Source organism: Natrix helvetica (assembly GCF_964273705.1).
Source record: "Natrix helvetica genome assembly, chromosome: 5".
NCBI lineage: Eukaryota > Metazoa > Chordata > Lepidosauria > Squamata > Natricidae > Natrix > Natrix helvetica.
In genome coordinates, this window is record NC_138551.1 from 72,802,387 (window position 1) to 72,825,710 (window position 23,324).

Consider the following 23,324-nt stretch of genomic DNA (forward strand, 5'->3'; position numbering starts at 1 on the left):
GAGATGAAACCCCTGTACTAGACTGCTAAAGATGAATAGGAAGCTTAGGGAAGGCATCTTTTCATTCTCTACATGTATGAGCTTCAAGGATGGGTTTCTTACATATCCAAGTCAAGAGTTATATTATAAAGACACAAATGGTGATAAATATTACATTTGTAATTGCTAACAAGGGCTACTACTTGGAAATGGAGATGCAGATGCTATCATATTATCTGTCCATTAAACTCCCCTGCCTCTTTTTCAAAACTAATCTCCAGGCTTTGAAGAGCTGTATGAAGAGGAAAGGGCTATAGTAAACAGAGTGTATCCCAACTTGGACAATATTTTGCAGTTTTTGTTCAGGCAAAGCCACTCATTCCACAAGCCCATCTGAAAATATAGTATATATTTTGCTTTATGCATAATATTTTATTCTTTCTTATCAGCTTCCCATTTTACAGGCTCAACATTATTTCAATGCACCATGTAACTTCCAAACATTTTCACACAACTTCTGTTGTTATCCGCAGAGATGATTAACCTTGATCGATAATTTGGCCGAGGGGTTATTTGATCTTTAAGGTTCCCCAGATTAACAAATTCTTGGTCTCAAGTGAGGTAAAGAAGTGTTTAGTTCTCCCTCTGGGGTCAAAATCAAAGGTCCTTCCTTCTTACTACTTTGTAATACATTAAGAATTTGAAGGAAACAAAGTTGTTGTTCACTTTGAGGTGATATCCAGAAACAAATAAGGTAGTTCTCCACTTACGACCACAAATGAGCCCAAAATTTCTGTTGGTAAGCAAGATGCTTGTTAAGTGAATGTTACCCCATTTTACGATCTTTCTTGCCGTAGCTGTTAAGTAAATCACTTTAGTTGTTAAGTTAATAATACAGTTGTTAAGTGAATCTGGTTTCCCCATTGACTTTGCTTGTCAGAAGGTTGCAAAAGTTGATCACATGGCCCTGAGACACTGCAATGTCATAAATATGAGTCAGTTGCCAAGTGTCTGCATTTTTAACACATTATCACGTGGATGTGGCAACAGTCATGAGAAAAACACTTAAGGTATAAGTCACTTTTTAAAGTGCCATTGTAACTTCAAAATGTCATTAAATAAATTGTTGTAAGTAGAGGACTACTTGCATACCTTGAAAGAATCTAGAGACTTACATGGGAAGTATAACAAATTGAAGATATCTCCAGAAAGCAGTGCTGCTGACTATGACAAAGATCAAGTAACTGGAGAGTAAATCGGTTCCTTGGAATTTCTCTTCTGGAGAGTAAATCAGTTCCTTGGAATTTCTCCAGATAAGAAGAAGACAAGAGATTGTCCATTTGTGATCTGAACAGCTGCTCCTTACAAGGAGACCACAGGACAATTTTCTGCAGATTTGAATGCCAGGAGACAATGGGATCAGCCATCCTGTGGACACTAAATCCACAAACCTCACTTTCTAATCACTTTCAGAAATTCCCTATCAACTATGTTAAAGCTATTTAGAGATTTTTGGAATTACAAGTTTGAAAAGTCTTGAAAAGTCTTCACTTCAACTCTGAACAACAGAAAAAAATAATTATCAGCTTAAGAACTTAAAGAATTTGAAATGAATAACAACAAGCTATTTGATCTAAGAAAGTTATAACAGGGTTAAGGGTCCAAATTCCCTGAATGTTAGCATTCACTGTAAGATTTTGGAATTAGCTATAAAAAATAAAGAACTCCTCGTGGGAAACAGAATTAATATAATAATTGATTTTTTTTTTCTCACTACAGGTGAGAGAGCCCAAAAGTCAGAATGAGGAGGAAGGAACAGCAGCAGTAAAAACAGCTTGTATATGGCATCTAATACAGAAAGGTTATTTGTAAATGATATTTGTAACTGAATAAATGATTGATTGATTACATGCCATCAAGTCATTGTAGATTGTAGATTGATTACATGCCATCAAGTCATTGTAGACTCTTAGCAAGCACAAAAGTAGATTTTCACTATGAAAATGAATGCAATATTGTGAAATACTATCAGTAATACACAGTATTAATTTCCAGCAAATAAATAAACAAGGAAGTTTAAGAATTGGAATTTTAAACATTCCCTTTTTGATGATTTCTTTCAGCCATAGATAGCATTCCTTGGTCTATAAGACAGTTTTCTTTTCAAATTGCTTAGTAAATGTTTTTGAGAACTAGAATCAGATATACGGTACATATATAAAAATCAGGACCTTTGTGGAGTGCCTAATGTAATACAAGCTAAAAATAAATACTTGCCAAGATGAAGTATGTATTAATTTCGGAGACAACTAATCTCACACTACAGATGTAAACATGCTTTTTAGTTTCAGTGAAATACAAAGGGTGTATAATTACCCTTTCAGTTATTACTTGACAGTGAATTCTTTGGAGCAATTCAAAGGCCAAAGCATCAGAGGAAATATTAAAAAAATCAAGAAGAGCTCTCAGAAGTAGATTAGTCAAGGATGCCTCATCTCTTTTTCGTAATCTGTTCAGCAGCATCTGTGCTCTACTCCAAGAGCTGGAATATGAAATAAAATCATGTTCTCACTCAACTACTTTACAGTTTATCAAGATTGGAGCTACTTAACATTTTCATCCTATGTAATATAAGGAGAATTTCATCCCATATTGGTCCATATCAGAATGCAAATTGAGGATAGGTTTAGGCCAAGGAAGCTCACAACCTTCCCCTATGTAGTCACAATATACTTGTATTATACATATTGTGGCCTTTTTGCATAGGGGAAGCTAAAGGCTGTCCGGGATCACATGACAAAATTTTCGGTTACCAAATCGCCATGGCTCTGGCTTTGTAATGTGGGAAGGCTGACAGGCTTTGCCCATTTCTGGACCCAGTATGCACCACAATGTCTGTTACAGTTAATTAAAAGTCACATACATACATGCATGCTCAGATCTAGCACCAATGTAGCGTAACGTCCTAACTAGCACTTTGAAAGAGTCTCAATCATGAAGGTGAAGGTTTGTTCTCTGAGCTTGTGGGTTGGTTTCCGAACGTTTCGTTACCAGGATAGGTAACATCCTCAGCAGAATTTAGGGGGTCTCAGTGTTCTTCTGTTTATAAGAACTTTGTATGGTCAGTAGGTCTTGCGATGGTGAGGTCATATCAGGTGAGGTTTCCATCAGGTCAGGGTCTTGTGATGAATCTTATGATGGGTCAGGTCCTGGTGGGACCCTCACCTGGGATGACCTCGCTGTCACAAGACCTACTGGCCACTGGAAGTTCTTATAAACAGAAGAACACTGACACCAACATCTCCTAAATGCTGCTGAAGATGTTACCTAGCCTGGTAACGAAACATTTGGAAACCGACCCACAAGCTTGGAGAACAATCTTTCATCCTCATCCTACACTTGAGCCAAAGATATTTGCCACTTACTGCTCCCAATCATATCAATAGCAGACTATCTGCTGGACATCTTGACATCTGGCTTTCAACAAGGCTGAACTATTCTAGGCATGACAGATATCCCGAATTAACAGCCCAAACTACTGTTGTGAGACATGCAGCTTCTTGGATTCCAAATATGAAAGAGCACACAACTGGCATAGGGAAACTTCTGTGCTCTTCTTTCTTCTAAACTTGCATCAGCCTCAAAAAAAAAAATCAGAGAAATTAGCTTTTTTTTTTAATTAAAATTTTCACATCACCTGGGTTCAGAGACTTATGCTAATCCATTTTCTTTGTCAGCCCTTCAAGGTAGTCAGACAAGAACCACCAACCTGTAATACTAACACTACCTTTCTTGTAAGATTACATTAACAGAATCTTGCAAGTCTTGAAAGACTTCTCTTCTCCCCCCCCCCCTTTACTAGGGAGGGTCCTTTCTGAGATGTTTGCCACGCCCCTATTCCTTCTGGGGGTTCAGCTGCTCTTCTCTGACCTTTGTCTGATCTGTGGCTCCTCCTTTGTTTCTCAAGGACATTGTCACAAATCATTAGTCTTGTTCCCGTTGACTAGAAATGTTCTAAGAAGGCACAGATAGCATGGTATTAATGAATTAATAATTAATATATCTGGGCATTGACAAGGAGATTAGAGAAAGACTTTGTGGAGCTTCATGTAGCCTCTTAATGAGGAAGAGAGGCAGATTTTTAATCTTTTAAGAACTTAAGGCCGTAGACATGAGTGTCCTCACAAAACAACCTTGTAATATAGTTGGGTGAGGGGAATTACTACCTCAAAATCACCAAGTGAGTTCTTCAGTCTTAATTATTTTGAATGGCTTGTTAAAAGCCAGTCTCCTACAGTTCTTTCCAACTCCAAACTTGCTAAGCATCTTAGCTTCTAGCTGGCTACAACAAATTGCAGAACCATTAATGCAAATTTAAAATAGCCTTCCCTATCTTAAGTCCTCCAGATGTTTTGGACTACAACTCTCACACACATGGTAGTTTTCCATGGTAGCTAGAACTGATTGACTGAAGGCTGGAAAGGCTTAGTTAGAGTCTGTTGCTAATGTTTCAATGCAGGTAACATTTCTTTCTTTAATTCGTTTTTAATTAGGAGCATCTGTTTTGCTCACTTTATAGATGGGAACTTCAACCAGAGCTCACATCTTTTCCTCACAAGAGCCCTTTAGTGCTCTGGTGAATTGTTCTTTTGAATTGGGCAGGAAGGAGAATTCTAATTGCAGTTCCACAGAATATATAGTCGGTTTCATCCTCCACTGTAGCGTTACTGTAAAAATAATGTTTCTTAATTCAATGGAATTTGGCCCCAAGTACAGATATAACTGCAACTGCTGAACTATAATGCACTCTGTGTTTTGTTTTGTTTTTTGGGGGGGGGGGTTGGCTTAAACCATACTCTGCTTTCTGAACTGCCTTCCTTCACATCATTTGCATTCACTCTTTAACAGTCATTATGCTAAATACATATCCCAAAATGTGCTTCTTAAAAAGGTATGTCTGTTTCAAATGAACACTGCAGTCTCAACAGAGATTACTAATATTTTCCACTGATTCAGAACGGCTGGAACAAATGGTGATGAGAAAGGTAGAATTTTAAATAATACATATGCATCTGTCCAAATAGTAGCCAGTGACCAGCTTCTCAGCTACCCATTGCTCTCAGAAGTCCCTCCTGGTTGACTGGCTCCTAGTACAGGTGGTCCTCAATTTACAACAGGTCATTTAGTGACTATTCAAAGGTACAAAGGCGCTTAGAAAAGTGATTTATGATCATTTTCATCTTTACAACCTTTGCAATAGCCCCATGGTCACATGATCAAAATGTAGATGTTCAGCAATTGATTCATATTTAGGACGGTTGCAGTGTCCCAGGGTCATGTAATCCACTCTTTCGGCCTTCTGACAAGCAGAGTCAACAGGAAAGCCAGCTTCACGTAACAACTGTATTCCGAACGTAATGACTGCAATGATTCACTTAACAACTGTTGCAGGAAAGGTTATAAAGTGAGGCAAAACTCACTGAACAATTATTTCACTTAGCAACATAAACGTTGGGCTTAATTGTAGTCGTAACTCGAGGACTGCAGAAAAGTGAAAACGCTGCCACCGACAGAAATAGCATTTTCCATATTCTGCCGCAAAGTCAAACCCTCCAGTGAACTGTATTTTCTCCTCCCCATGCTTTGGCTCACTCAAAAGAAACAGATTGGGGTTCAAAAATATGTTGACAGTCCACAGAGGGCAGACTAAGTGCAATTAATTCCATTTATACACCGAGTAACGATCCAGCCAGGTTGTTAAGATGACAGATGTCCAACTTAGAAAATACTGAAATGTAACAGTTTGTTAGGAGACATCATTTGGACATCATCCAGACTAAACAAAAGAAGGGAGGGGGCAAATAGTATGGTTACACACACTGAGTGTTTATGTGGCTATATTCTAAATAGATATTCTAAAACTAAAAGTTCCTGATTTTTCCCATTCTCCATTGGATCCTTTCTTTAAAAATCAGGGTGTGATTGGCATTAAATTGCTAATTAGGCTATATCAACTTGAAAAATAAAAGCTTGCTCTCTTTTTTCTACCCATAGTTCCTTCCTAACACATGATGTTTGGTAAAAGAAAACACTTTCCTATCTATAATGAACTGCAATGCTCGAAGAAACAAAAATAGACATTGTCTCTGTATCTATCGCGTACTTATGCACCATAATTATGGCATAGTAAAACTTGAGGTGGCAGCACTAAAAACACATCAACTGTACAGTTTTACACACTCTTCAAACTTAATTGTGGATACATATGAGTGCAGGAGGTGAAACAATATGAAGACATTTTGATATATTTTTTGTTTAATTGGGGTATCTCAGTCATGTTATTGCCATGAGAACCCTAAAAGTCATTCCATGCCTGGCAGAGATAGAAAATTGGTTTCTTTTCGGGGGATGTTGTTTTTACACTTTGCTTCTTTTTCTTACATTTTTCCTCTTTTTTCCCCCTTTTCTTCTAGCCGTTACCTTTTCTTGTTCTATTTAAAAAATATATTTTTTTATAAAGCACCCAAAGTCTCATATCTGCTCTGTAACTAGGCATTTTTCATATATTATGAACAAACCTGAAATATGTAGATCAGCGGTGCCCCCAATATTTCCAGCTCTGCGGACTGGCAACAACAGCAGCGGGGGAGAGGGGATGGTCTCATGTGTGCACTCACCACTTGCGCAAATGGAGCTTTGCCACTCACCGCTGTTTATGTAACCCAGTTCACAATAGGCCGTGGACTGGTACTGATCAGGAGTTGGGATCCCTGATTTAGACCATCTGAAGGATTATGCGTCTTTATTCTGAATCTTTTTGTAGTTCCTTGCTCAAATTGACAGCTCACTCTCCAAACAGAACTGAGAAATTCTATTACAGACAATTGGGATTTATGGCTATATCTTCCTTCCAGATTTTATTAACATTTCCTTGACCTCTGCAATGGAAAGTTCACTGCAGTTTAGCCCATTTATGTGAATGATACAATACCAGTGAATGATACAATACCAGCACCAGTGTAAAGAGTATGTTCCTGGTTTGCCAAAAACAACCCCAAAACCTGAATACTTTTTGAACTATTATCTCATGCAAGCCCACAATTAAGATGCTACACTACTCACATAAATCCAAGTAGACAATATATATGAGGTGTGTGTGTGTGTGTGTGTGTGTGTGTGTGTGTAAAAACCTGTTTATTTTGTTCTGCTGCCTTTGTGTCCTAAAGTACCTAATCAAACTGGTGGGCAGAAAAGTTGACAAAAGGGAAAAAATGTAATGATCCTTGAAGCAATGCTATATATGACATTGAGAGATGACTCATGAAAGTTGCATTGCATTTCACTCCCCTTTGGGGACTTCCTTAGATATTAAGTCTCTTTTTCAGATCCCAGCTCTAACAAAACTTCCATCCGGCCTCAGAGTAAGGAGCAGGCTATACCTCTCCGTGTTAGAAAGATCATTTTGAAAAGAAAAAGAAAAAAAGTGGGCGTCTTTCACTTCATTAATTACTTTCATCCTATAATCAGAAACCCAGGAAGTAGGCCTCCCCTTTCATTTTGGGGAGCAGTCCAAGAGCAAAGCAACACCTGGATCTCAAGATGTTACACATTTTTTCTTTCTTCAAGAGAGCAAAGTCGACTTTAGCACACGTCCTCAAAATCATTAAATGCAAAACAGTAACCATAACACATTAATCATATGTAATCGTGGTGGAAAAACAACTGAAATATTTCTGTCCCCCCTGCCTCTGATGCATTTTACAGAGTCTGCATGTCAGGGAGAAGGCTACAGCACAGTGGCAGAATACATAATTTGAATGCAAAAGGTTGCAGGTCCAATCCATGACAGCTAAGGCTGGAACCATCTGACAACCAGTGCCCAGCCAGTGACAGATTGAGCTAAACTAAGCATGAAATAGAATTCACATTAAGAGAGGCTAAGTGTAGGAAGAGTTGCTGATTCTAGAATAATGGAGTACAAATTAAATTTTAAAAGGTGTAGTTGGAACCACCTGCTGAAGGAGAGAAGGCCACAACTGAGGGGCAGGATTAAAAGACATTTCAGGTTACAGTCCATAGGAGCAAGAAAACTTTTTAGGTCTATATTTGTTATTTCCTAAGGAAGAGGCAGACAGCCTGGCAAGATTCTTGTAAACTGATAATCAACAATAAACAAACCTGTATGACCCATTCTCGGAGATGTTCCAATTACTTGAGATTGACAAAAACTGAGACTCTGTATCTAAAGTATTTGAGCAACTGTTGGACCTTAGTTCCAGAAATGAAACATTACTCTAAAAACTATTATCTCACACACATTAAATTAAAAAGCTGTGGTTGCAAAAGACAGATTTTGAAATCAGACAGGTAGGAAATGGACCTCAATACTAAACTGCTTGAGGCATAAAAGTTTTTTTTAGAGCAATATGGCTGCTATCATCATCTGATAAGAATTTCAAACTTAATTTGTTAAAACTTTACTGATGTAGTCAATATTCTTTCTTCAACCTCTAAGCTTTACACCATATATTAGCAAGGAAATACAGTCTGGCCCCTTAATAACCTAGCAAAACATCCCGATAGTTTTATTTTTAAAAAATGAAATTATCAACAAATTGGGTCAGAGGACAAAATTGTTTTTTCTAATTCTGCCTGGATCAAATACAGAAAATCCATCTACCGGTAATTCAAAATGCTATTTTGAGAAATATTTTTACTAGACTTTGCAGTTGCTTGCACATAAGTGTTTTTTTTTAATGTTCTAAATAACTATTTCTATCAAAACCCTCAGCAAGCTGGCTTCTGAGGACATCAGTGATTTATGACTGGTTTTCTCAGTGCTACGTAACACAGAAATGGTTTTACACTACTAAAGTGGTAAAGAAAAGCAAAAAGATAGAAAAGATTTAAGACAAATTCATACTCATAGAAAACCAGAGTAGAATTATATGATATAACAAGATGTATTTTGCACGAAGGCGCCAGTAAGTCCTGATCTGACTGGGAAACAGCTCAAATTTCCACACTTTTATTTAGGGATGTTAAGGCCACCTTCTTAGGATGGCAGTCCTTTCCTCAATATTCAACTCAGATTGAACAACCATGCAGAAATTAGCTATTAGTACTGTAAGAAGACAGCACATGATAAAGGATCATTTTCTTCAGCTGAGTCTGTAGCGTAAAATAGGCTTCTCGTTTCTTCCGAGGGGGCGGAGAGAGGCTAATCCCCATTGGTAAAACGGTCTATATAGCGCATTAGTAAACCACATAGCCTAATAAATCCTCATTATAAAATCTTCCCAACTCTGCTAAGCCCCTGCTCAATTCCAAATCCTATTCGGGTCAAAGCCGAATCGTATGCCGGCAAGTTCGAGGAAAGATCGCGCGTGTAACTTTCTCCCGCGTTTGCGAAATGGGGATCTCTGGAGACGGGGGGGTGGGGGGAAGTCCTCGTTCTACATCTGCCCCCGAACAAGGCACGAGCGAGCTCCCCTCCCCAAAAAAGTTGCTCGGAAAATCGTGAGGCACCTAACCGAAGCCGAGTTCGCTGTCCTCAGAAGAAAAAGCTGACACCCCCCCCCCCATGAGTCTTCTCGCCCCTCTCCTCAGCCTCTTCGCTGTCGCGACTGATTTCCTCACTTCCAAACACCCCCCCCCCCCCGCCCAGAGCAGCTACTAGAGTTTGCCCGGAGCACTTTGCTAAGTTGCGGGGAGGGTAGCGTTTCCTTTCCCGGAGGTACACAGGGGGCAGCTGGGGAAGGGCCCTCCCGACTTGCTGTCCCCTTCCCACCCCACCAACCCGATCTAGAAAGGACCGGGGCTGCGCAGGAAGTCAAAACGACCACCACCACAGCAGCCCCGTTGCTTGCCCCGGATTGGCCGCCGGGACGGCACACTCACCATCTTCCTTCTCGTCGAACACGGGTCTTTTGGAAGATGAGGAAGAGGTGCTGGCTCCCATCCTCTTCTTCCACTTGCTCCAGTGAAACATTGGCGGAGGAGGGGAATTGGCATCCCCTAAAAAGTCCTCAAGAGAGCGGGGCGAGCCGGGCTCGGCGACCACGGCAAGCAGGAGAGCCGGACCCCCCCTTCAAGATGGATCTCGCGGGTTACGCGTGTTCGCGCGCCGGTGTGTAAACGTGTCTTGAGTAGCTCTTTCGGGCTCTACTCGCCCGCTTTTGTCTCCGAAAGCTCTTGCTCTCTCGGCGCTGGAGAAGACGGCGACGGCTGGAGCTGCAATTGCCAAAGACTTGCTTTGCTCTGTTGGGGACCCCCTTCTTCTCCGTCGGTTACTCCCGCCTCTGGAAAGGGGGGCCGGCGTGGGAGAGCCTCCTCCAAGAAGCCCCACCAAAAGCCAAGACGAGCGAGCAAGAAAAACCCAAAGCACGCTAGCTTTCTTCTCTAGCCTTCTTTCTTCCCTCTTCCAAACACCACCCGAGCTTTGGTCTCTCCACGCAAGACGGAGGCGAGCGCCGCTGGAGAAACCCGGCGTTTCCCTAAAGCGAGCTGGAAAAGCCAGGATTTGTAGGGGGGCGGCGGAGGGGGGGGGGGTGTTTCAAGCTCATTAGACTCCGAAGCCGGCTGCCTTAAAGCGAACGCGACTCGCAGCGCCTCCTTCCGTGGCTAGATGGCGCTCGAGGCGCGCGAGCGCGGGCCTTTACCTTTAACCTCCTGAGATCATCGAGATGCTGCTTGTTGGGGAAAGGGAGGAGAAGATGCTCTATTCTGCGGAAAGGGGCTTCCGACCGCTTTTCGGGTTGGGTTGATTCCAGAGCGGACACTTAAGCGTAGCTAAAATACAGTATGGTGGCTTTGATAGCACGGGCAGCCACAAACCTTTTGTATGCTAACTACCTATGCCTGTCATTAGCTCTTTATAAAAATGTCCATCTATTTGAGCAGCATCTCTGCCTAATCTTACAGCTGTTTTAATTTCCATCCCAGAATGTGGTATCAAAGAGGAACACCATAGTGCAGGAGTGTCAAACTCAAGGCCTGCGGGGTGGATCCGGCCCATGGGGTACTTAGATCTAGCCTGCGGGGCTGCCCTGGAAACAGCAAAAGACCGGCTCATGATGCCTCTGCCACACTCACCCAGCCCCCACCCCCCAACACAACCCTGATGCTGCCCTCAATGAAATCAAGTATGACACCCGCCATAGAGATATTAAAATGGCAAGCCATTGTCACTCGCTTCAGCTCAGAATATAGTAGCTCTAGCTCCCAAGTGAGCTTTCTAAAATAGCTTCCATAATCCCTCCAAATTTATTGGGACAACAACTTCCAGAATCCCTAGTCAGCATGGAATTCTGAAAGTAGCAGTCGCAAGTAATTCAAAGAGCAATTAGATAAGACAATGAAGAAGTCTTATCAGGAAACATTTTGTCCAAATTTTGAGTTTGTCCTTAACCAAAAACTTGTATTATTCATATCCCTCATTTATTGACTGCTCATTCAGCGATCTTTGAAAGTTATGAACGATCCCCAATTCCTAACCACAATTCATCTAATAATAGAGTACTCAAAACTTTATTTAGTTAGGTTCTATCATTTGTTTTACGTATTAAAGAGTTTTTAAGTCTGCATATGACAACACGTTTCAAAGTTTAAAATGAAAGCCAATTTTTATTTTTTTTAATCTAACAATTTAATGTTACCTGAATTTCAAATTACTCTTGCAATTATTTGGATAGTTGCGGTTTCCAAAAGATTGTGTTATTTCTAATTAGCTCTGCTAATTAAATCACAGTCGATTTCTTCCTTTTCTCTAATTGATTTGTTAAATTGCATGCTGTTGTGGGGGGAAATTCTGAAGGAAATTTTTATAAGGAAAGGTCTTCAGTTTAATACGTGCCCTGGCTTTCTTTACTATATATCTTTATTTAGCATTTTTTATATTCTTAAAGTATGAAATTATATCAATTGATTCATAATTTCACCAAAGTTTTAGAAAGTCATATGTGATACGGCACTTTTTTCTACAAAAAGATAAATGATCCTCATTTCAATTGAACAAATTATTCTGCAGTCATAGGGTAAGAAATTAACATTTTAAGCCTTACGAGATAAGCCAAGTGGTAATATGTGGCTAAGGAAAAGTCTCACAAATGTCCTTTTATGCAACATGGTGCTATCCAAGAAACAGTATGCTTTTTGTGCCAGAAAGTCATATTATTTATAGACTCTGTTAGTCTCAAAATAAATACTCAAATATTGTATGCAATAATGCATATATCAATGACAATTACAAAATATTGGGCAATGTTCTTCAGATCATTTTACAGATTAAGAATAAAGAATATTGCAGAGCTGTGGTTGAAAATGCTAATGAACCTGTCTAGTGACAGATTGAATAAAAATTGATCCGTATATCTCTGTCACCAGGCTAATCCTAAATAAATTTACTGAGAAGCAATTCTCCAGACTTTAAAAGTGCAAGAGTCTGTAGCTTTGAAACATTTATTAAGTCAACTGTTGAACCATTAGTACTTAAACAAAACTATGGAATTATTAATACAATAAATTCTACAGGGATAGTTATATTTCTTTGTTGCAGCGATACACCCCAAATCTATTTGGCCTCCTAAAGTAGCAACAAATTCATTGCACTGCAAGCATTAATTAATTTCATTTTTCAGATGCTTGTACTGCTGTCCTTAGATGTTTATATATTTCTATAAGAATATTATGAAACTCAAAGGTCATGAAATGCAAGAATCAACAATGGGTCAAGATTTTAAAAGAGCTTCTGACTAGAAAACAGTAATTAAAGATAACGCTATGTGTCTTATAATCCTCAAACTAAGTTAATGTTCACTGTAGGAAAGGAAGACAAAATAGACTCATAATACCATTTGTTGAAAATGACTACAAAAAAAGCTTTAATTATAAAGACATATTAGTGTTCCTTCAGTTCAAGCATACAAAGATTATACTTCTAAAAACCTCAAATTTCTATTGAATATAAAAATAACATTTCATGAATGTATAGTTTCATTGATGAAAACTAATATGGTTGATAGATTTAGGTTATCAAGAAATGCATTTCTTCAGTGGTTTGTGTTGTATATCAGTTGTAAAGTTATCAAGGAATTTGTTCCCATTAAAGTTAGCAAAGTTATGTTATGCATCCTTGGTTTCATTGTGAAGAGAGACATCTGGCAATCCTCTAGTGTTTGCAGATGAATTCTGGTTTGCAGAGGGAATCTAGCGGATTTAAGATATGATGACTATTCATTTCTTTGTGACCACAGAGCCCCACAATACACTTTGCTGGAGGGAATGAAATTTTATCTTGGCAGAATGAGTTGCTTTAATTGGTTGCTCCCTTGCAAGATGCCAAGAGCATACCTATTTTTGTTCCTGAAGAGCTACCGTATAAGATTTTGAAAAGTTTGAGATTTGAGAGTGTGAATAAAAACTGTCAGTTAGAGAAAGTAGGCAGTCCAATATTTTCCATAACAGTTACTCAATGACAGCTTTGAGTCAATCAATCAGAATACAGCTGGAAAGGACTTTGGAGATCTTCCAGTCCAACTGCTTGCTCAAACAGGAGATCCCATACCATTTCAGACAAAGGGCTTGCTTCTCTTCTTAAAAATGTCCAATGATGAGAAGAGTCCAGAGAATGAAGAATAGGGCTTTTTATTGCTTTCTAGCCCAGGGCGGCTAGGCAGAGTTAAAAGTCTCTAAATCAGTCCTACTATAATCATAGTAATAGTTATTATAATCATGATTTCACTGGGCTTCATCCTGTTTCATTGTTCCGCTCCATCTCTACCAACTGGTTTATATTGTAAAAAAAATCCATGGGAATAAGATCTGTGTTGACATTTTATCCTTTTCTATAATATATAGTTGAAGTCCTATTGATAATGAATGAAAAAAGGATTATAACTATAATGATAAAGAAATTGTGGTAAAAGTAGAGATCTGTGAGTCAAGGTGAACTCTGATGCCTTCATGAACACAATTACATAACAGAGGTTTGCATAACTCACATTAAGTTCTCCTTTTCCTCTTCCCCCTCCCATTCCCTCTTCCCCTCCCTGCCCAGATGTTCCCCAATGGTTTATCTCCAAGTATCAGCAAGACCCGAACCTATTGGGACTCCAAACCTGAATTAGATTGGTTCTACCCTCTACCACTATATTGCCACTTGCTGAGGAAGTGACAGTAATAAACTATCAATTGTATAAAAAGTCCTCTTTTTACCCTTGGCAATCTATTGTAGAGCAGACTGATTATTTCTCATTTTGACTTTGCGTGACTGCATTCAAAGATGGGTGGGTAATTTATGCTTTCAAAATAAATAACAATATTTAGCATATCCTCTGTATTTAGTTACAGTTAGCTATTTGCATTTTGCCATTTAATAGGATGGAGATGCATATGATGGCCTATTTCATTAATGTCTAAGTGTAACATTCAGACAATTTCAATATTATTTTTGGCAGAGAATGCTGAAAATTTATTTTCTCTGGTATACTGAATGACTCTTCAAATTATGCCTCTTCACTAAAAAGCTTATATTTTCCGTGAATGTTAATCTTAAATTTAGTGATACATTTAATTCAGTGGTATCAATGTGACATTTGAAAAGAACATCTACTGTTAGGTTAATGATATGTTAGTGAAACTGAATAGATTCAAAATCATGGAAACTCTGGGATCAGCTCATACTTCACTTTCAAGTTACCCAAAGAAGATGGGTTTGTAGGGAACATACTCTTTGAAACACTGTTAGTGAATTTTATGTCTGTATTTGTATGTTAAATTTTTTTGTTGCCCACCTTGCTGTGGAGTTACTCTGGGCGGCTTACAAACAGTAAAATGGAAAAAATAATAAATGTAAATATAACAATATAAAGCAATGAAACAATAAAAATAAATAAGGAAAGTAAAAGAACATGAATTGAAAGATGGGCAGAGAGGGAATAGAAAGCGCAGGGAGAGGTAGGATCAGCTGATTAGTCCAGTAGTCACCTATGTGGTAGTCTCCTATTAAATCCCCAAGCCAACTGGCAGAGCCAGGTCTTCAGACCCTTGCAAAAGACTAAGAGGGTGGGGGCAAATGTCAAACAAGAGGGCAGCATGTTCCAGGGCATGCAATGTTACAGCAGTGATTTTTCTACTAAAACCTGCTAGCCAGAGTTCCTTCACAGACAGGATCTGCCAGCATGAGAAGTGTGGGCTTGTTTAGCAGGAAGAGACAGTTCATTAAGTAATCTGAACCCATGCCATAGAGGGGCTTTAAAAGTTGTAACCAACACCTTGAACTCCATCCAGAAGCAAATCAGCAGCCAGTGCACCTCACAAAGCTGTGGTGTATCATGGCCCTTTCCACGGGCTCCAAAAACTGCTTATACTGCTGCACTTTGTAGTGGTTGAAGTTTCTGAATGCATCTCAAGGGTAGCCTCATGTAAAATGTATTGCAGTAATACAGATGACAGATGACTAGGGCTTGAGTGACCGAGCATGGAGAGTCCTGATCTAGGAAAGACTGCAGCTGGTGCACAAACTAAAGCTGTGCAAAAGGTCTCCTAGCCATAAACACTACATTTATGCAGATTGCAAGTCCAAGAGAACCCCTAAATTGCACACTGGACAGGGACAGAGTAATATAACTTCATCTAGAACTAAAGATGTCAAAGATATGGACCTTGAAGCTCTATGCAGTTAAGGCCACTTGGTCTTGCCAGGGTTCAGTTGTAGCCCATTTATTACTGATTTCTTATATTGTTCTGTGCCCCCCAAAACTTCAGAGTTTATGCATAGGGTTTATATTGGAGGCTAAAGTAATGACTGCTCAAAAGAGGCAGCAGCAAATAGATTCACCTCCAAGAACCTAATAGCCTATGCCTTCCAGAGGCATTTGTTCTGAACCAAAATGATGCAAAATGCATCTTGTATCTTATGATACAAGCTCTGCCCCTTTTTGATGCATTTCAAGACCACATAGAAGCTATCAAGAGAATTTGTTTTGCAGTTCTGCAACATACATTTCATCACTTGCTTTCCCCCCTTAGAGGATACCCATGTTTGTATGATATAATTAGCACAAACATCCCATTTCACATTTTAGACACATTTTATCAAGAGCAACCAGGTTGGTAGATACTTAGTTTCAAATAGTCATGTTACATTTTTTATTTTTAAAAGATGTTCTGCTTTTTGGTAGCAAAACAATGCTTATTCAATGTTATCTGGCAGAAACAAACACAGTTTTAATCTCCGAGTGATCAGAAAGCCATGTTACCCATAGGTTAAAATGTAAAACTACAGAGTTACTTGGGGGAAGAGTGTTGTTTCTGTTGTTTTTGTTATTCTAACACAGGAGTGTCAAACTTGTGTCGTTATGGCGGTGTCATGTGACGTATTGGGACTTTCCCCCTCCCCCTTCGTTAAACAGGCAGGTGGTGGAGCCAGCATGACACATCCAGCCTGTGGGCTGCAACTTTGACGCCCCTGTTCTAACACATCTGGAATATAAAAGCAATTGCCAAACAGGAAAAAGATAGCTATATGCTTCACAACTGAAGTAATAAACACATGGCAATTTGACCATTGATTATGTTCTAAAAACATACAATGATGATCTAATATTATCCAACTGCTTTACTACCTGAAGGGGGAGTGTTACTTTATCAGACTGCTTTAAAAAGGTATCAAATTGTGATTCTGTTCAAATACTGTGAAAACTCTGAAACTACTCGGGTAGAGGGTCCCCCTAGAGAGCCAATGAAATATGCTAATAGGATAGTCTTCACCCAGGACAAAGCAGTGACCAGTTTTAGTACAGGCAGTTTCAACTTATGACAACTGAGCCCACAACTTCTGTGGTTAAGTGAAATATTTGTTAAGTGAATTTTGCCCCATTTTATGACTTTTCTTGCCAGTATTGTTAAGTGAATCACTGCAGTTGAAAAATTAATAACTCAGTTGTTAAGTGAATCTGGCTTCCCCATTTTTTTTAAGAAAAAGAATTTTATTGGTTTTTATGAATATTTATAGGAAAGGGTAAATAGGTACAAAAAAATTTGACAGCTACATCGTGCGAAAGGTAGAAATCCCCCCCCGAATCTCACAACTTTTACAGAACAAAAAGGATCAAAAATTAAGAAATAAACATTGGCAGCTTTTTGTTTTACATTATATCAACAATATATTCAATCATCTTTTATGTCACTTCCAACAATTACATTATGACAACAAATGCAATAATGTTTCAAACTCATTTTTGTGACCTGAGTCTCTAGCTTCCCCATTGACTTCGCTTCTCAGGTCGCAATAGCGGATCACATGACTCCGGGACACTGCAACCATCACAAATCCGAGCCAGTGGCCAAGCATCTGAATTTTGATTGCATGATCCCGGGGATGCCGCAAAGGTTGTAACTACGAAAAACTAGAAGTCACATTTCTCAAGGCTGTTGTAACTCAATGATCATGAAACCACAACTACCCTTATTTTAAAATCAGGCTGGTACCAAAACATGCCAGATAAGGAGAGAAAACTGCAATAGAGATTCGAGGGCGATTGTTGCCTATTCCAATTAAAAAGCATGCAGGGTCTAGTAAATGATGTGGGTTGCTTTTTAAGCTGCCAAAGACCGGCTTTTTGCAGATTTCCTTATTTTAAACCTGTGCCTAAAATAAAGCCGAGCGCGGGAGGAAGGGGGGATGTGAGGTTACGAGGAGGCACTGCTGGAGGGATCCGAGGCGACAGGCGGGAGTGACAGACGGTGGGCGAGACTGGGACGACAATCTAAAAGGAGGGGCAGCTGTCTGCGGCCGCCCCGCTCCCCCACCTCTCCCCCTCCCCTTCTGCGCTATTTTCCCCGCGAAAGCGAGAAAGCGGGGACCCCCCCCCCCCGTGCAAAATGCAAAAGCCACCGAGACCCCCCCAACCGCCCTCCGCGGCCGCAGAAATAGCCCCTCACTCGCCCCCCTCCCTCCCTCCCTCCCTCCCTCTCGGAGCGGAGTGCGGCCTGCTGCGCCGCCTCCCAGCCGCTTGAGGGTTACTATGGCGACCTAGGCAGCTGCTCCCTGAGGCCTGTCTGTTGCCTTTTGGTCACGACATAAAGAGAGAACAAAAAGGCCGGCGCCAGTATTTGCCGGGGCAGGGAGGCCAGGGGGCGGCAGAAGGGAGTTACAGAGCAGTGGGCCTCCCCAAAACAGCCGCCCGTTCCTCGCACCGCTCCGCGGAGTAAGTTGTGAGACTGGAGGAGGAGGAGGAGAAGATGGTGGGGATGGGAGGAGGAATGGAGGCTTAGGGCGGTGAGAGAGCGTAAGACAAGTCTCGGGGCGCCGGAAAAACGACTTGCTGCCTTATTGTACCTCGACGCGAATGTAAAAGCATAAACCCCAAAAGGAGGTTAAAGATTAAAAAGCCAACGAAAAAGAGGGATTATTGCTTTTTTCTCCGGGGTCTGCATTCGACGCCGTGGGAACTTCAAGAGAGAGAGTTATGTCCAACCTGGGAGTAATTTATCTCCCCAGGCAAAAAGACAAGGGATTTGCCTCACAAAAAAATTGCAGGCTTTCATTTAGTACCTGCAGAAGAGTCGTAGGCAAGCAGAAGTGGTGAAGAATTAAGCGGAATTGTGGACGGAGCAGAAAGGGCAGTGTGCCTTGCTGAGTGGCAAGGGAGAGGGGCTGAGGGCCCATCCAGGTTCATGAGGCCTGTTTGTCGACTTGGACATAAAGAAAAGGTGACAGGAAGCAGGTGACTTAGGACAGAATTTCCTAGGCCAAGAAAAAACACATTGATTGCCAAGGAATTGAGGCTAGCATGCTGCATATATGCATGCAGAATAGTACACACACACACGCACACGCACACACACATATGTATATGTGTGTATGTTATGTGTGTGTGTGCATATTTGTGTATGCATGCATGTATGTATGTATGTATGTATGTATACATGTGTGTGTGTAATATGCATTTTCTTTTTCGTCTTATGTTCTTTCAGTTCAGTTTTTTATTCTTGGAAAGTGCCTGGACTAGTCACCTTGCGCTTTCTTGCCAAAATTTCAGAAGTGGCTTGCCATTGTCGTCTCCTTAGGGCTGAGAAAGAATAACTGGCTCGAGGTCACCCACTGGTTTGTGCCTAAGGCAGGGCTAGAACTTATGGTCTTCAGAGTTTTAAAGCATGATGCCTTAACCATTACGTCAAACTGACTAAATGTATGTGATGACATATAACTGATGGTGTAAAAGTGAAGTGGCCAATGATAATAGTAAAATTTGAATTCAAATTTGGCATGCCTTTTTAATGATAGTATTGAAATGAACAAAAAGCCAGCCAGTTGGGTCTAGCATTTCTAGGTATAATTCAGTAATCTCTATAGCATGCCAAATCCAATTAAATTGGCAAATTCAAAACATTTCAGATGATGAATGGGAGAGGAGGAGCCGATGTCGCAGCTCTGAGATCTCAGTCGATACTTTTGCCACTGGGTGGTCCAAATGGATCTAAACCGTCCCACAGAGACGGTGAACAGGAAGAATACGTCTTGCTGATCTCAGGGACATCGCAAAGTCCCTGATCGATCCAAGAGAAGTTCTTCAAGGCGGTGACAAAAAATCCAGCCATTAGGCTGATGAAGTCGGGGCAGCTCTAAAACGGAAGGAAAGGGAAAGAGAAAGTGTTTCCAGCTGGTGAGGAATTTTTACCGTTTTAAAAGAGACTGCCTATAAAAAAATGTAAAATTAATTTAAATTGGAGAACAGAAGAAATAAGAGGCGGAATTAAATTTGGAATGGTTTTGGACAGTGGGTTATCTTACTTTTTAAATGCTATCTTCAAGGATGGAATTTATGCAAGCCTTTTAAAACGAATGGATTAAGTTTTCTTCTAATATGATGAAGAAGTTGAAAATGTTTTTCAAATGGAAAAAGTGGTGGTTAAAATCCTAAAAATCGAAGAGGAAAATGAATATAAAGAAATTTAAAATGCTGATATTTATGGTGATTGGTTTGTCTCTGAAAATGGAAAGAGTGGAATACTGAAGGCGGAATTAAATGGAGGGGAAATCTACCCCAAGATACCGAAGAAGAAGAAGAAAAGAATTTATGGATTTAAAGAGAGAAATTTTATTAGCAATATCATTGATAACACTACTGACAATCAAGGATAAGCTGAATAAGGAAACAGAAGAAGGGCATTGAAATTACATGAGAGATTTTATAAGCAAAGAGTTGCTAAAAGGAGTCCATACAAAGTTGATTAAGGAGATGATTAGAGGACTGACACCACAAATGGCAGAAGATATGAGACTCTTTTGCTACTGGAAAGATACAGGTTGATAGATGGAAGAGTATAATTTAAAACTAGTTAAATTTAGTGAAATTTAGTGACAATAGATATAGTTAAATAAATAATTGATAATGATAATAATGTATATAATGTGTAGTGTTATAATAAGTAATAATGGGATATGAATATTGAATGGTACCCATGAAAGGAAGATTAGAAATCCTTTTGGATTATATATAAAGGTTAATAAAAAAAGAACTAAGTTAGATACAGTTGTCTTGATTATTAGGGGGAAAATGTTATGATACAGGATATGGTTAAATAAAGGAGGGATAATGATAACAACGTATATATAGGTATGGATACAACATAAGGAAACTGGATGTAAATTGTAAACTGATTTAGAAAGAAGGATTAGAAAACTTTGTTATTAAATATTATGGATGTTTAGTTAGAATAGGACATAAGGATTTAGTGTTATTGGAGGATTTTAGAAATAGTAAATGAAATGCCAGTATGTGGTTATGTATTAAATCTTGGTATATTTTATGATGAATGATGTTTAAACAATTATAGTCAAATGAAAATGGAGATATGATGATGATACGTAACGTATAAATATCTGAGTTAAAATACTTGAGTTAATATGAATTATGTTTGTTGACTGTGGAAGAGATGCACGTAAGCCTTTTTGTAACCAACTGATACACTTTCTACAGTATGTAAAGAAGGATGTGTTGTGTTTGTTTTGAAAATAAAAAAACTTTAAAAAAACATTTCAGATGATGAACAGTACAGATTTTACAGATCAATAATAACCTAGGATCTTTCCCCCTCCTCTTACTCTTCTGCCTTCATTTTGTTTAACATCCAGCCCTAACTTAAAAGTTTTAAGAACTTAACTCATAAGCTTATTTCTTATGTTGTGACATTTAAATTAGTTCCAATACTTAATATCATAGAGTTTGAAATACATGAATCCATGCTTCAATGGCATGTGTTACTAACATAAAAGCATCTATTCATTATCTCATAATAAATGTTTCTTAACAATGTAAGGGTATTTTGACAGATTCAGACAAAACCTAACTATTTTTTCATGTTTTCCAAGAATTCTAGAAATTGGCCAGTGTACTTAGTTGATTGCTTTAAAGCCTGTTAGTGAAAGTAAAAAAAATTAAGAAACTGTAACTCTTGTTATATGCTTCCAAACCTGATGACAAAGCTCTGAAGGAAATATAGGTCCAGGAAAAAAGAAATGAGTGATCTGATATGTAGGATATCTATCCTGTATATATTTTCTAGGTCCAGGAAAAGAAAGATTGGATCAGTCATATATTTTCTATCTATTCTTCAAATACACGATAGGAGAGCTGATCATAGTGCATGAATAGCCTAGTAGCAGGAGATAGTGGAAGATAGATATCCAGCACTTAGATTTATTTATGTAAAATAAAAAATCATAAATAAATAAACTTGGAAACTCTAGACCAGTGATGGCGAACCTATGGCACGCAGAGCCATTTGTCAGGGCACGCGAGGTGCTCCCTGTCAGCTGGCCAGTGCGCATGCGCGCGCTGGCCTGCTGAGTTCACCTTTTTAAAAGCTATTTTTCGCCTTCCCCAGGCTCCAGAGGCTTTATAGGAGCCTGGGGAGGGCGAAAAGAGCCTCCCCCCCGGAGGCTTCAGGGACCGTCCGGAGGCTTCCCTGAAGCCTTCGGAACGCTTAAAACCACCCTCCGAGCAAACCGGAAGTCACTTCCGGTTTGTTCGGAGGGTCGTTTTAAGCGCTCCGAAGGCATCAGGGAAGCCTCCGGATGGTCCCTGAAGCCTTCGGAGCGCACAAAACGATCCTCCGAGTAAACCGGAAGTCACTTCCGATTTGCTTGGAGGGTGGTTTTAAGCGTTCCGAAGGCTTCAGGGAAGCCTCCATATGGTCCTTGAAGCCTCTGGGGGGCCTCCGGGGGAGGCTCTTTTCGCCCTCCCCAGGCTCCTATGAAGCCTCTGGAGCCTGGGGAGGGCGAAAAAAGCATGTAAAAATGGGGGGGTCGCGCGTTGTGCGTGCATGCACACTGGGGGGGTCGCGCATTGCATTATGGGTGCGGCACGCCCGCACATGACCCCCTGGCGCTCCCCCCCACTTGTGGCACGCGAGCCAAAAAAGGTTCGCCATCGCTGCTCTAGACTGAGTTTTTCTTATGAGTCATTAGAAGGAGGACTTCTGACAATTTTATCTTTTATACTCATAACATCCCATTGCTTGTACTGTGAGTGAAACTGGCAAAAAATGTAAATTAAGTGACTGAGGTAAGGAATTTTATTATAGAACATGCATGATAGAAAAAGACACTTTGAGTGGGTGGAATGAATAAAAAAATGATGGTTCTATGATGGAAGTGCTTGGAAAACAGAAATGCTGTGAGAGTTCTGAAGTAGAGACTAAAGGAAATAGTTTTTACATGGATGGCAAGAAGGCTATGGATTGTCCTTGTTTAGTGACTGCCTTCTACATGGACTGTTCACAATTATGATGCTGATGAAAAAGTAATGTTATCAATCCTAACATTTATGACCTTAGCAGGTCTATAAAGCAAATAAAAACTGAAGTAAGACCATACTGTAAGTATAGTTTCAGTTACCAACTACTTTACTTAACGATTGAGTTGCCAGTCCCAATTGTGGCCACTAAGCAATGACTACTTTCAGTGTATATCATAAAAGATAAGCTAGAGGAAAAAAACTATTATTTCCTTACAAATGTAGAGTTCTGTTGAAGTTCAATGGGGTACACAATAGGGTTATTTTCTATTGACGTTTGGATCTGAAACCCGAACTACATTTGTAACTGTCAGTCTCACTTTGGATACTTTTATTGGAAAACCAATGATTATTAATTTGATTAGGTGCCATCAACTTGTTGCAGATTTTTTCCCTAGTCTTTCAGGTCTTCCAATGGTGCCTTCATTGCCACTATAACCGAGTCCATTTATCTTGGCTATTTCTCATTTTCTCTTTCCTCCTACTTCTTCCAGCATTAGAGCCTTCTCTGGAGAGCTAGTTCTTTACATACTGTATTTGAAG

At 39.7% G+C, this 23,324-nt stretch overlaps 2 protein-coding genes across 4 annotated transcripts in view; one reads left to right on the forward strand and one right to left on the reverse strand.

Annotated features, from left to right (window-relative positions):
* The window catches only part of STK32C (serine/threonine kinase 32C), a 212,414-nt gene extending 201,896 nt beyond the window's left edge, over window positions 1-10,518 (reverse strand). Inside the window, exon 1 of the mRNA XM_081954835.1 lies at window positions 9,880-10,518. Within this exon, the coding sequence (XP_081810961.1) occupies window positions 9,880-9,970 (91 nt within the window). The 5' untranslated portion in view covers window positions 9,971-10,518. The remainder of the gene's footprint in view (window positions 1-9,879) is intronic.
* The window catches only part of LRRC27 (leucine rich repeat containing 27), a 71,215-nt gene continuing 57,160 nt past the window's right edge, over window positions 9,270-23,324 (forward strand). Inside the window, exon 1 of one of the 3 annotated variants that reach the window (XM_081954833.1) lies at window positions 9,270-9,342. The gene's annotated coding sequence lies outside the window, so the exon portion shown is untranslated. Of the gene's footprint in view, window positions 9,343-18,029; window positions 18,189-18,556; window positions 18,708-23,324 lie in introns of those variants that run through there. The other 2 variants (XM_081954832.1, XM_081954834.1) reach the window with 2 other exon arrangements.